This window comes from Pelodiscus sinensis, chromosome 2 (genome assembly GCF_049634645.1).
Source record: "Pelodiscus sinensis isolate JC-2024 chromosome 2, ASM4963464v1, whole genome shotgun sequence".
NCBI classification, from domain to species: Eukaryota; Metazoa; Chordata; order Testudines; family Trionychidae; genus Pelodiscus; species Pelodiscus sinensis.
The window spans coordinates 69,247,464-69,260,368 of NC_134712.1; the positions used below are offsets into that span (position 1 = coordinate 69,247,464).

At 39.8% G+C, this 12,905-nt stretch overlaps 1 protein-coding gene across 1 annotated transcript in view; it reads right to left on the reverse strand.

The window, feature by feature from the left end:
* Positions 1–206: 206 nt before the first annotated feature.
* LOC142826872 (uncharacterized) overlaps positions 207–12,905 on the reverse strand; it is a 184,176-nt gene continuing 171,477 nt past the window's right edge. The window contains exons 5-8 of the mRNA XM_075919821.1: positions 6,191–6,322; positions 5,592–5,661; positions 4,719–4,838; positions 207–286 (exon numbers count right to left, since the gene is read on the reverse strand). Coding sequence (XP_075775936.1) covers positions 207–286; positions 4,719–4,838; positions 5,592–5,661; positions 6,191–6,322 — 402 coding nt within the window. The remainder of the gene's footprint in view (positions 287–4,718; positions 4,839–5,591; positions 5,662–6,190; positions 6,323–12,905) is intronic.

Sequence of the window (12,905 nt, forward strand, 5' to 3'; positions counted from 1 at the left end):
GTGCAGATTTAAATCCACTTGGAGAAGCAGTACTGGGACTCATTGTACACCAAAACATTTTTTTGCCCTGTCATGACACCAAAATGGTCCTGATTTATAGATGAGTTACTAGAATCATAGCGATAAAGGCATAGATTATTCTCGGGGAAGTTTTGAGGAGGGGAGAGGAAAGCTGATTGTTTCTGCTAGCAAAAATTATTTTTTTACTAGTTGTCAAACAGCGCTGTTTCGCTGATGAAAGCCATCTGTGCTGTTGTATGTTTGATGAGGCAATAAGATCCACATGCTGAGGGAGAACACAAAGCAAAGGTGTTAATCACCAACTTGTGGGTATTATCAAGTTATAAAAAGAAGGATCCACCTGCACACTAGAACTTCTGAAACTTTCCTTTCCACAGAACTGGAAAACTATGACAATCAATCTGTCTTATTCCATGTTCTTTTATGAGGGAAAATTTGAGGGCCAGTCTACACTGGGACCTCCTGTCAGCATAGCTGTATGGCTCATGGGTGTGAGAACCACATTCCTGAGCAGCACAGTTAAGCTGATGAAACCCTGGGGCTATGTCTAGACTGGCCAGTTTTTCTGGAAAATCAGCCGCTTTTCTGGAAAAACTTGCCAGCTGTCTACATTGGCCACTTGAATTTCCGCAAAAGCACTGACTTCCTACTGTAAGAAATCAGTGCTTTTTGCGGAAATACTATGCTGCTCCCAATCGGGAAAAAGTCCCTTTTACGCAAAACTTTTGCGCAAAAGGGCCAGTGTAGACAGCTGTGATTTGTTTTGCGCAAAAAAGCCCCGATCGCGAAAATGGCAATCGAGGCTTTTTTTGCGCAAAAGCACATCTAGATTGGCCACGGACGCTTTTCCTCAAAAAGTGCTTTTGCGGAAAAGCATCTGTGCCAATCTAGACGCTCTTTTCCGAAAATGCTTTTAACGGAAAACTTTTCCATTAAAAGCATTTCCGGAAAATCATGCCAGTCTAGACATAGCCCTGGTGTAGACAAAGCTAGGTTAATGGCAAAATCCTTCTACTGACCTAGCTACTGGGGTGGTGGAATACATACAATGACAGGGAAATCTCTTCTGGTGGTGTAGATAGTATCTATATTGAAGCATACAGCAGTAAGGCTATGCCAGTATCATGTTTCAAGTGTAGACCAAAAGAGCAATGGTTTGCATATTAAATTGAGGTAACTAAAACTAGACAGACGGCTGAATTGAGATGTGATATAGAACAGGTCCTTTACCTCATTTTGAGCATGATTTTGGACTAGCTGAGGTTCTGAAATTGCTGGCAACATCTAAACAAAATCTCCATACCCCCATCATGATCCCTCGATGGACCTGATCCTCTACTGGTGTAAATCAACAATGGAACTATGCCAATGTACATTAGTGGAGGATACTGACTCTTTTCAACCACCAACTGAATAGTCATTGCTGCTGGTGCTGCCTACACTGTTACTGATACTGCGGGTAGTCAATCACGTTTGCCTTCCATCACAGCAATGCAGGTGAGAAGCCACAGGAAGTGCTAAGGAGGGTGGCTGGTGGATTCTCTCAAGTTCCCTGAAGGGAATAGCCAGGTATCATCAGTGTCCTAATGCTGTGATGGAAGGCAAATGTGATTGACTATCCCCGGTATCAGCAATAGTGTAGGAAGCACCAGCAGCCTTAATAAACACTTCCTCTGGGAACCCTTCATACTTTGTGCTCGTTATTATTATCTCTGCACCTTCTCTTATCTGATGTGCACTTGTCTTGTACAGCTGCAGTGTTTCATCCTGTACCTTGCCTATCTGCCTGCTAGCCCTTCTGCAGAAATTATTACTGCATATTTTCAAATACTGTCTAAAGTTTGGATACTCTGTGATGTTGTAATAAACCACATGGATTTCTCTTCCACATTGTCACGAGGTACGTTAGCCACTGGGATCACCTCTTACTGGCTACTCCGTTGATTAGCTCTGGTCACATCCAACAACCCCTTTCCTCATTCATGCATCCTCTTCCTCTCCCTCTCTCCTTTGTGACTTGGCCCTCCAGCCAGATTATCATCATCCTCCCATTCTATAGTAACAGGCTGTGTCTAGACTTCATCCCTTTTCCGTAAAAGGGATGCAAATTAGACACATCGCAATTGCAAATGAAGCGGGGATTTAAATTCCCCCCGCTTCATTTGCATAAACATGGCTGCCACTTTTTTCCGGCTCAGAGCTTTGCCGGAAAAAAGCGCCAGTCTAGACGGGGATCTTTCGGAAAATAAAGCCTTTTCCGAAAGATCCCTTATTCCTCTTAAAATAAGGAATAAGGGATCTTTCGGAAAAGGCTTTATTTTCCAAAAGACCCCCGTCTAGACTGGCGCTTTTTTCTGACACAGCTCCGAGCTGGAAAAAAGCGGCAGCCATGTTTATGCAAATTAAGCGAGGGGAATTTAAATCCCCGCTTCATTTGCAATTGAGATGTGTCTAATTTGCATCCCTTTTACGGAAAAGGGATGCAGTCTAGACACAGCCACAAAGACTCACAGGATGAACTGTCCCAAGTAATCTTCAGTTCCACTGTCCTGACTGGGACTTCCTCAGTGGATGGTAGAGGAACTGGGGTCCACCCCTTACTCCAGGTTCCATCCCAGGGATTCTACACCTAGTAGCAAGGTTTGCATAGTCACAAATCTCACTACTGTTTCTCTCAGACTGCTCCTACTTTGCCTCTGTCAAGCTCTGGGTACACCCTTCCATCAGGGCCAGGATCCCCCAATCTCCCTAGTTTCCTCCTTTCCCTCACTATAATTAGCAGGTGACTGGAGGTTTCTACATTGCAACACCATCTGATGATAGCTCTTTGGCTTTATCATAGCCCCATCTGTTCCTTCTCAGCTGGGCCCTCTTCCCAATAAAGGGTTGCTTATTCAGCCTAATTCCCCTCAGGTATGGCCTACCAAGTTAATTAGCTCTCCTTCTCAGGCTCATTAACTCTTTCAAGGATGGCATAGGAAGAATATTGCATCACAAACATCCATTGCAGCACTAATGAACTACCTGTTGTTTCTCTTTTTGTTCCTTTCCATGAAGCTCCAACACTTTGATATGTTTCTTCCTCCCTACAACTTTCATGGATTTAGATCAGGTCAGAGCTCCATCAAATGTGATTTTCACTGAGAGGCAGATTTAAGAAAAATGAATTTAACAAAGTATGGAAATGTATGTGGTCTTCATTGGTTTAATCAAAGCATTTGAAATGGTGTCTTGACAATTCAAGAAAATTTTGGCTGCCCTAACAAATTCACTACCATCACACATCATCATCAATTATATGAACAAAATGTCTGGTCAAATGGTGGCTTCTCTAAGCCATTCCCCATAGCTAATGAGATGAAACAAGGCTTTGCTCTTACACCATTACTCTTTGGTTTTCTGTTTCTCAGCTGTTCTGAATTATGAAACTTACAACCTTCACAAGGGCATCAACATAAGGTATAGTACGGATGGGAAATTCTTCTCTCAGAGTTTACAACCAAGACAAAAGTCCTTGAGTAACTCATGTGTAAAGCACTTTTTTACAGATAATTGTGTTCTACTGAGTCATACTGAATGTGACTACAGCTTATTCTTGGCAGGTTCTCAGAGCCAACTAAATAGTTTGGACTCACCATCAGCCTGGAAAAACAAAATCCTCTTCCAACCAACCCTATTAACTACTACCACTGAGCCAAACTTCACCTCCAATGATACAAACTAAAGAATATACATCACTTCTTGCATGCCATAGCAAGACCATCTCAAATGACTGTTCTGTGGATCAAGAAATATCAAACAGAACATGAAAAGCAAGGCATACTTTCCGAAGACTTCACCATAGAACACTCAACCAACATACAATCAAACTTTCAACAAGACTGATGATGTAGAATGAAGCAGTAATAAAATCCTTTTTATATAGCTGTGACATATGGACAGTTTCCTGCAGATACCCCAATCAACTTGAAATTTTTCTTATGTTTTGAATGTCCCCCAGCAAGACAACATATCAAATATTCGCATCCTTGAAAAAGCCAAAAACAACCAGCACTGAGGAGATAATTATCCAAACTCATTAGATGAACGGGTCATATTATCAAAATAGGCGGTGATAGCTCCCTCCTCACCTTTTATGGTGAGCTAAGACTTGGAAAGTGGAGTGAGGACAGCCAACATAAATGCTTCAAAGACACCTTTAAGCAGAATCTCAACTCATGGAACATAAATCCTTACAACTTCAAAGATACTGCCAAGGACATGCCTAAATGGAGAGCAACTATCAATAAAGTTAACATGCACTTTCAGAAAGACTGCTGCAAAAAAATGAGTTAAAAGAGGACCAGGTGTCCAGGCAAGTCTTCAGTGGGAGCCAACATATTCCTGTGTGACATCCTTTCACGACCTTGTCCCCTACGGGTCAGACTCTACAGCCATAAGAGAACACAGGAGAGATCCCTTGATGGTAATACTGGCTACAACAGGCAGCCATACCACCTTTATTCAGGAGTTCTTTCTCATGAGAATATAGTGGTCAGGACACATCATTGCACTATTCCTCTGCAAAATCAGCAACTGACAGAATCTTCTGCCAACTTGTGCCCCAGCTTCCTGATCCACATTTTTTTTCTCATAATTAACATTGTCTCACCAATCAGGCACAATTCCTACTAGCTAAAGGCCAACTGATACTCTACCTGAATCTTCCTGAGACATTTTCACATAGACCATATCCTGAAGACTGTATTCATTTCTTATTCTGCCCTTATTTAGCCAAATGCCAACTGAAATACGGCAAAGTTTCCTTTCCCCTCTCCCTTTTTTAAACACATGGAAACCAAGAAATTTTACCATTTTTGCCAACGGTGCAAATTTTTTCATACAACTAAGGTGGAGTAACTTTAACCACCCAAGAAGTATAATTATCACCCTGAAATACACTGCCTGGAATGTATTATTGCTGTCATGAAATGGAATTTATGCATAATCAGGAAACAGCCCCATGGATTTACTGGACATTACTGGCATGGCTATGATATCAAAGATAGCCAATCTCTAACTGAGCCCAACGTTCATAAAAAGTCACTTCATAATTCTAACAAAAAACAAATGTTCTGACTATGTATTTTTAGGTAGTCCCATTGATTTATCGGTGAATACTTTGTACACTGAAGCATTCTGCACAGTATAATGAGGTTAATGTGGAGAATTTGAAGACAAGGAATTTGCAAGTGCAGTTTGGTTTCTGCATTTCAGGGGTTGTTTTACAACAGCATTACTGAAGCAAAACATCACAGTAGAATAAGAACATTTCACATTATTATTTCTGCTGAAGAGTAATGGGCTACACTGGCATCTCTGGGTGTCCCACTGTATTCAGTGGGGGAAAATAAACTACTGCATTCCTCTGCTAAAGAAAAAAGATTCAGCTTTGTGCTTACTCCAAGTCACAATATGCACACAATAATCATTAGCCATTTTTTAATATTTGTAGAGGTCCTTCATTGATATCAGAACACAGGTGAAAGGCAACAAAATCTTCCATCTCAAAATCACCAACCAGACCTCACCACAGATTAGGCTCAGCATAAGTGTTGGAAACATAATGAATTCTGGCAGGTTGGCATCTAGCAATTCAACCTGTTTACAATTAGTTACAAGAAATTCCATACAAAACACCTCATTGCGTGGGTCAAAGTGCCATGCTAGCCTAGTTATAGTCTTAACCCTTTCAATACTATATCAATTATGTGGCTTGTTTGACAACTACAAGTTTCCTTTCTGACCCTTCTTCACCTTTTCTTCATTTTTTCCCAAGTCTATGTAAAGCTTGTTGAATTCAATGGAAAGACTCACATTAACTTCAAAGGATCAGGCTCTAAATGAGATTGCTTTAGATCAAGCAAAAGAAATATGTAGGAGTTGAGAGCTCTCTATCATTCTGAGGAGATACCAATGATGCTTGATTTACTCTTCCGAATGTACTGAGCAATAGCAGATTATTGTAATACTTTGTTAATAATTATCACACACAACTATTCATCTGCTATTGGAAACATCTGAAGGAACTCCAGAAAAGAATTCAATCATTTAAGAGCCATGTATCAACTCATGTATCATGTACATGGGGCAAAATGCACATCCACTGTTGCTTCATAAACATTCATACTTCAGGTAAGTTTGGCTGCAGCAAAGAATCGCCACTAAAAACACCTATTTTTACAAAGTTAGTGTGTATAGTCCACAATGTGGGCTTAATGGAAGACAGACTGTCTTGTGCCTGTGATTTTGTTGGAGATGCCTGGATACAGAAAAATTTTACAGTGACCTAATATAATACAGTACCAAACAAATATATACTCTAACTTTACTTGCCAGAACATTTCTGTTTTCATAAAACCTTGTTAGCCACAAATACTGAAGTGAATGACAATTTTTTTTTTTTTTGAGAATTAAAGATAATTCTCATGAAATATAGAGATAGTTTGGACCCAAACTCTATGAAGGGACTGTGTCTCTACCATAGGCCAAATCAAAAGCCTGGATCCCAAACAGAAATCTCCTCTGAGTATAGGGAAGGTTCTGATCTGGGACACAGACCTAAAATATGATGGAATCTGGAACATCTCCAGACCAATTGAGCCTTTGCTCATTAAACCCCAGGGATTAGATTCCAAGGCTCTTCCATAGACCTCTTTTCCCCCTGAATAATATATCCTCAAGCTAACACATCTGCATAGTTAACTACGTGCAATTTCAGAGGCGATGCAAAAGCAAGTAGTTGGAGAAATTTTGTTATCCCCTCACTATCAGCTTCTTTGTTTCTAACAATATTAGTCTCCTTCCCCAACATCGGCATTCCTCAGACATGGGAACAGAATAATATACAGCAATTCAGCAGCCCTTTGAAAGGAATATTCATAGCAGAAGAGATGCTGTTCTATACTACTGAGCTATGGAGGGGTTCCCTCAGAGGAATCAAGAAGTAAAATATAAATTAGATTTAAATTAAGGACATAGCATTTTAGTGACACCATGGAAAGGGTCTTCATGCTTACTACAAGTGGATTAGAGGACCCTACTTAAGCCTCTTTATTGTGAAACTCTCAAGTTTTGGGACTATTTGTGGAGAACTTTAGCTAACAGAAATACCAAATTAAACTAAATGGATTAAAAAGTGCAACATATTGACAAAAGTATTGGCCTTTTCTCATAAAACGGCTGGATAAAGTCCATAATGTATTGAATCCATCATTCATTTTTTAGAAGCATTTAGAAATAATGTGTCTTGTTTACCCTCCTCTTCTCTAGCTGGCAACTCTCCTATTTCCTTTCTCCAGATGGAGGGGAAGGTGAGAGGCTGCTTTGCATTGTCTGGCAGGGGATGCCTGTCCCCTGGGATACAAAATGCCTTTCTACAGAAAGGAAAAAAAGCCTTTCAGCAGACAGGATATACAGTATACTCCATGTAAAGTTTATTTTGATGTCACTAAGTGAGGAGACTCATGGAGCACATTACTTAATGCCTTGCTGAGCTTGCTGTTGCATACTTCAACACTGAGGGTGGATGCAAGCCCAAAGGGGCAAGGAATAGACAGAGTAAGGAATGCTGATGCATATATGCAAAACTCATTTGGTACATGTTGTGCACGTACAGCTTGTTCTCCCATGAAGGGGTTGCTTTATGTCATGTGGTCCAATAGACATTAGTGGTCCACCAGCTGGCTGATGTAATCAAGCAAGCAATGGTATTTCAATATCCTTTCCACAAAAGGTTAAACTGTTTTATCGAGCCAAATTGTCTCCTCACATATTGGCTCTACAAGCCAAATTCCCCCTGGGATATAGAGTTGCAACTCAGACCTAGTCTACAGTAGGGAGTTATTCCGAAATAACGCCCCTTATTTTGAAACAAGTGGAGCATCCACATAACCAAGCCTGTTGTTTCAAAATAATCAGCCTGTTATTTTGAAACAACTCCTCCTGCTTTCCACAAGGAATAATGCTTATTTCAAGATGGCTGTAGTATGGACACTCCATAGCTGCTATCTGGAAATAACTACTCCCCAGAGTCATTCAGAGTAATTACTCCCCAGTGCTTCAAGTTGAGGAAGTGCATCTGCTTTAAGGGATCCTACCTAGGACTAATTTCAAGGCTTCCCTATAGTGTAGATATGCTATTTCAAAATAGTTATTTTGGGAGTTATTTCAAAATAGTTTCCTAGTGTAGACATGCCCTCATTGAAGTCAGTAGGAGCTACACTAACTTATGTCAAGGCTAAAGTTTTCTTGTCTGAAGTATTTTAACTGTGGATAATACAAATGAAGCGTCATCTCTCTAGTTTCTTTTGAGTTCCTTTCCACCTCCCATTCAATAGCTGAGGTAAAGCAATCAGAAGCAAAGTTTGATATATGCCTGAAAATAAGCCCAGGTTTACTTTAGTGTTCTGCTAGTAATGTGCCATCTTAGACCAAGTTACTAGCTGCTGTAAGAATCAAAGCTGGTGTCCTGAGCAGAGTTTAGGGGTTCATGCTAACCTGTGCATAGCTTCTCAGTCAAGGGCCTTTCTGATAGTTCTCTCATAAATTGGAGATTTCCATATTTAAGTAAGTCATTTGTACTAAAGTAGGCTAAGTAACTTTAGTTAACCCTCATTTAGTTTAAATCTAATTTACATTTTCCTTCTTGGTTCCTCTGAAGGAGCCCTTCCATAGCTCAGTAGTATAGAATAGCATCCCCTCTGCTAATCCCCTTATATTGCTTTAAAAGGGCTGCTGAACTGGTTTATATTATCATCCTATTCCCATGTCTAGGGAATGCTGATGTTGGGGAAGGAGACTAATACTGTTAGAAACAAAGAAGTTGCTCACCCACTTTATCTCTATCACAGCCTAGTAACAACACTGCATAGATATTGTTATTAAAACTTTTGGGGTACTTGCTTCCCTGACAACTTTCTCTCAACACAAAGCTTTTCTTCCCTGATCTGTCTAATACTACTCTCACTGCATGCAACACTTGCCCTATTTCAGATTGTTGGTAAAGTCCCATGACTCATTTTATAGCCCTAGGAAACATAGGCTGCCCAGGTGCAGCCCATAAGATAGACAGGGATCAGCCTTTCCCAGCAACTACATGCAACAAACATTTCCTTAGGGTACATCCACCCTAAGGTAACATTAGAGCAGTACTACAGAGACAAGATGGAAATCAGTTTGGCTTAATGGGATAGGGCAGTTGCTTGCTTACCTTTCTCCTTTTGTGTCTTTGTATGAGTCTCTTCTAACTCCCTTCAGAGGCTGCTCTACCCCAATCCTCTGGATAGTTTGGTTCTACCTTTTTTGGATGGTTTCTACCCCTTCCACTTAGAGGTTCTCTGTGAACATGATCACTCAAAAGTAATTCCTGAGAGAAAGACATTTTCAGTAATGCAGCATGTAGAAACAGACTTGCTTTTTCAGTTTACAGGAGGGGAAGCTCTGGCTTCACCAATGTGACAAGAGCAGCTTTGCAAAACACCTGCAAATGCTTTATGGCCACTATTTGCTAACTCCGTTTAATTCTTTCTCCAAACCTGCTCATTGCCACAGCTTAATCAGTAGCATTTAGTACACATCTCCTTTCTAAGTGATCCTTAGACACAATTTCATGTATCGCAGCACATTAGGATCAGTGTATGCCCATGTCCTATCAACCCTTGCACCATGGGGGTCATTACAATGTTTACAGTATTACAAGTTGAAAAAGCTTTAGCATAAGCAAACTGTATTAAGGCAATTCCCCACCTGGACTGCCAAACTAAGAGAAACTGAATCACTACTGTGAAAAGTGCAGAGACAGTTCTACTGTGCAATGAAGAAAATAGGAATCTCTGTGGTTATAGCTGAAATCGGGACTTTGTATGCCTGTTTGCTTAAAGGCAACTGAGAGAAACATGGAAGCAATGGAAGAAAAAGAAAGATAGGGAGCATATAATCATAGAATCATATATAATCTATGATTCTATGATCATATGCTCCCTATCTTTCTTTTTCTTCCATTGCTTCCATGTTTCTCTCAGTTGCCTTTCAGCTAACAGGCATACAAAGTCCCGATTTCAGCTATAACCACAGAGATTCCTATTTTCTTCATTGCACAGTAGAACTGTCTCTGCACTTTTCACAGTAGTGATTCAGTTTCTCTCAGCATTAACAGCTGGTAAAGTTAAAGGCCTCAATCCTCCCATTTACTAATGTGCTGTCTTCTTGTAGACTTCACAGGTGCAGGGGTCCACTAATGTGACTTTCAGGATCATGGCCTACATGATAAATGGTGTAGTAAGGCCTCAATGTGGCAGTGAGTGTGAGACTGACTCTATAGTCTGATAGTGTAGATTTTCACCTGGCAGCAGGGATGGCATTCTGCTCCAATGAATATATATTTGGCCAGAATGGCAATAATGCAGGTCTCAATGGCCTCTGTATAACAGAACATGAGCTTTGCAGAGCCCCCTTCCCAGACTTCCTGTCTGAGAAATTAACACACTTAAAGTTACAGTTACCAATACCTCAAACCCCCTGGAGCACAACTGAAGTCATTGTAGTTCTATGTGGAAGCAAAAACACAAGCATAACAGAGCAGGACCTAAAAAGAGAGGTATAAAAGGTATACTAAACTATATATTTAATAATATCTAAGTATCTTATACTGAGCCTATATTTAAAAATGGTACCTAGCTCTGGTAAAGCACTTTTCATCTGCAGGTCTCAAAGTGCTTTACAAAGAAGCTGAGTCCTGAAACTCAAAGACAGGCAGTGCAGTAACTTGCCTAAGATCATCTAACAAGGGCAGTTGGTAGAATAAGGACTCGAGCCCAGATCTCCTGAAACCTACACTACCACTTGTCTACTGAGCTGTGCTGCCTCCCTAAATCTACACTTTCATTAGTTTCTTTTGATGTGACTGTATCTATTCTGGTTCCTCAATAAAGAAACACACATTTTTAAAAAAAAACTTTTCCTGAGAAGATTTTTTTATGATTCTTCCGCTTAAAATAATCATACCATTAAAACAAAAGTGAATTCACAGACATAAAACCCCATTTAAATAATGTTATATTGACAGAACCTGACACAAAGCCTGGAAATTCAGAGTTGTGGTTGGCATCTCATGCTGCACTCAAGTCACCGTGTTTTTTATTTTCCACATGAGCATTAGTGTCAACTTTAAGTATGGATTTCCTCACTCTTTCAGCTTGTGTCACAACCTTCACATTATTTAAAGATTTTTCCTATGAATATCTAGAAAACAGGAGTGTATCATTATGTTGTCATTAGACTTTTGTCATTTTGCTACTTCTAAAATAAGTTCTGGCAAATAAAATAAGAAATAGTCAAGAACTTGGGCCAAAACTCTAACCAAATACAGTCCACATTTTTCAGCATTTATGGAAAAAATAGGTTTGGGGGTGGGTGAGAGGTATTACTCTTTTTATTTTTGTGTCTCCCTGCATTCTCTGCTTCTGGAGAGAATTAGGAGAGTAAGTGCTGAACTGCACAAGAAAGTTTTTCTCACATTACCTCTTTTGCGAACACAAAAAAACTGGCGTAGGTAACTTACAGCACTTGGAACCAAGATACTATACAGTATGAATTCACTGGCTATATTACACAGTTCTTCATATCACTACTGTCATCTCTTTGAAACCTCCCCCAGCTTCCCAAACAAACCCTGCCATTGGTTTTACTTTCTTGTTTTAGGAGGCCTTGGCCCTGAAATTGCACCTGTGCAGATCCTCTAAAGTAATAGGACTTTCTGGAGAAGCAAGGCTTCACCTGCATAGAGACAGCTTCAGGAGTAGGGCCGTACTCAGCACAGGAAATCATACAGAATGAGTGATTGCTTCATACCACTGAAACCATTTAATCTAAAAATGCCTTTGTTTCAAAAAAGAAAGGAGTTTTAATGTGTTGCAGAAGCATTTGCCTAACCCATTCTTCTACAGCCAAATTCTGTTCTTAGTTACACTAGTGTAAAGCCAGAGTAAAATCATTGCCTTGCAGTTATTCTGCATTTACACCAGAGTAACTGGCAGCAAAATTTGTCTCTTGGTCCCAATTTTGCAAACATTTAACCCTGTGCATAACTTTGTTTATGTGTCAAGTCCTATTGACACCATAGCCATGGATGCATATGGCGGCACTTAAGTGTTTGTAGAATCAGGGCCTTTTTACAGGTTGTTTACATCTTATTTACTTGTGTGCACTAAGCCTATTTAGATGTATTTCTTGTTTAAAACTCTTTTGTATGTTTGCTGGTTCTCTGATGAATTGCTTTCTTTACTGATAGGTCTATAGACTGATTTGTTGCTATACCATAACCATGTCTGTGTTATAATCTTTTATTATTGCTATGGAATGGTGAATTTCTATTTCTAGGTTTTTATTTCAATTTTCCACATATTTTTCTTAAATCTTAATTGCCAGCTCCTCTAAAAACATGACACCAGGAAGCAGCCCACCAGAGGAGAGCTTGGGAAGATATAATCCTTACTGCTCTCAGACACGGCTTGGTCTTGTAAAACAAAATATGAGATAAAGGCAATTTAAAATAACTCAGCACAGTGTATAAAGTCTGTATGAGAAAGCATGTGATAAGTAAGCTCCAGTATGTGTAATCATTTTTCAGATGGAAAACAAGACAAGTCCTTATCACATACTTGAATTCTAAGCTCACCATACATTGTGGCTCATTTTAGAGCTGCAATACTGAGGCAGAAGCAGGATCTGAAACCATTTAACACCAGTATTACTAATTCTCTCCACTTAGCAAGAACTTTCAGATTATAGTTTGCTGGGCATGTATAAATGACTAATAGCATGTAACTAGATCTGGTCAATCATGT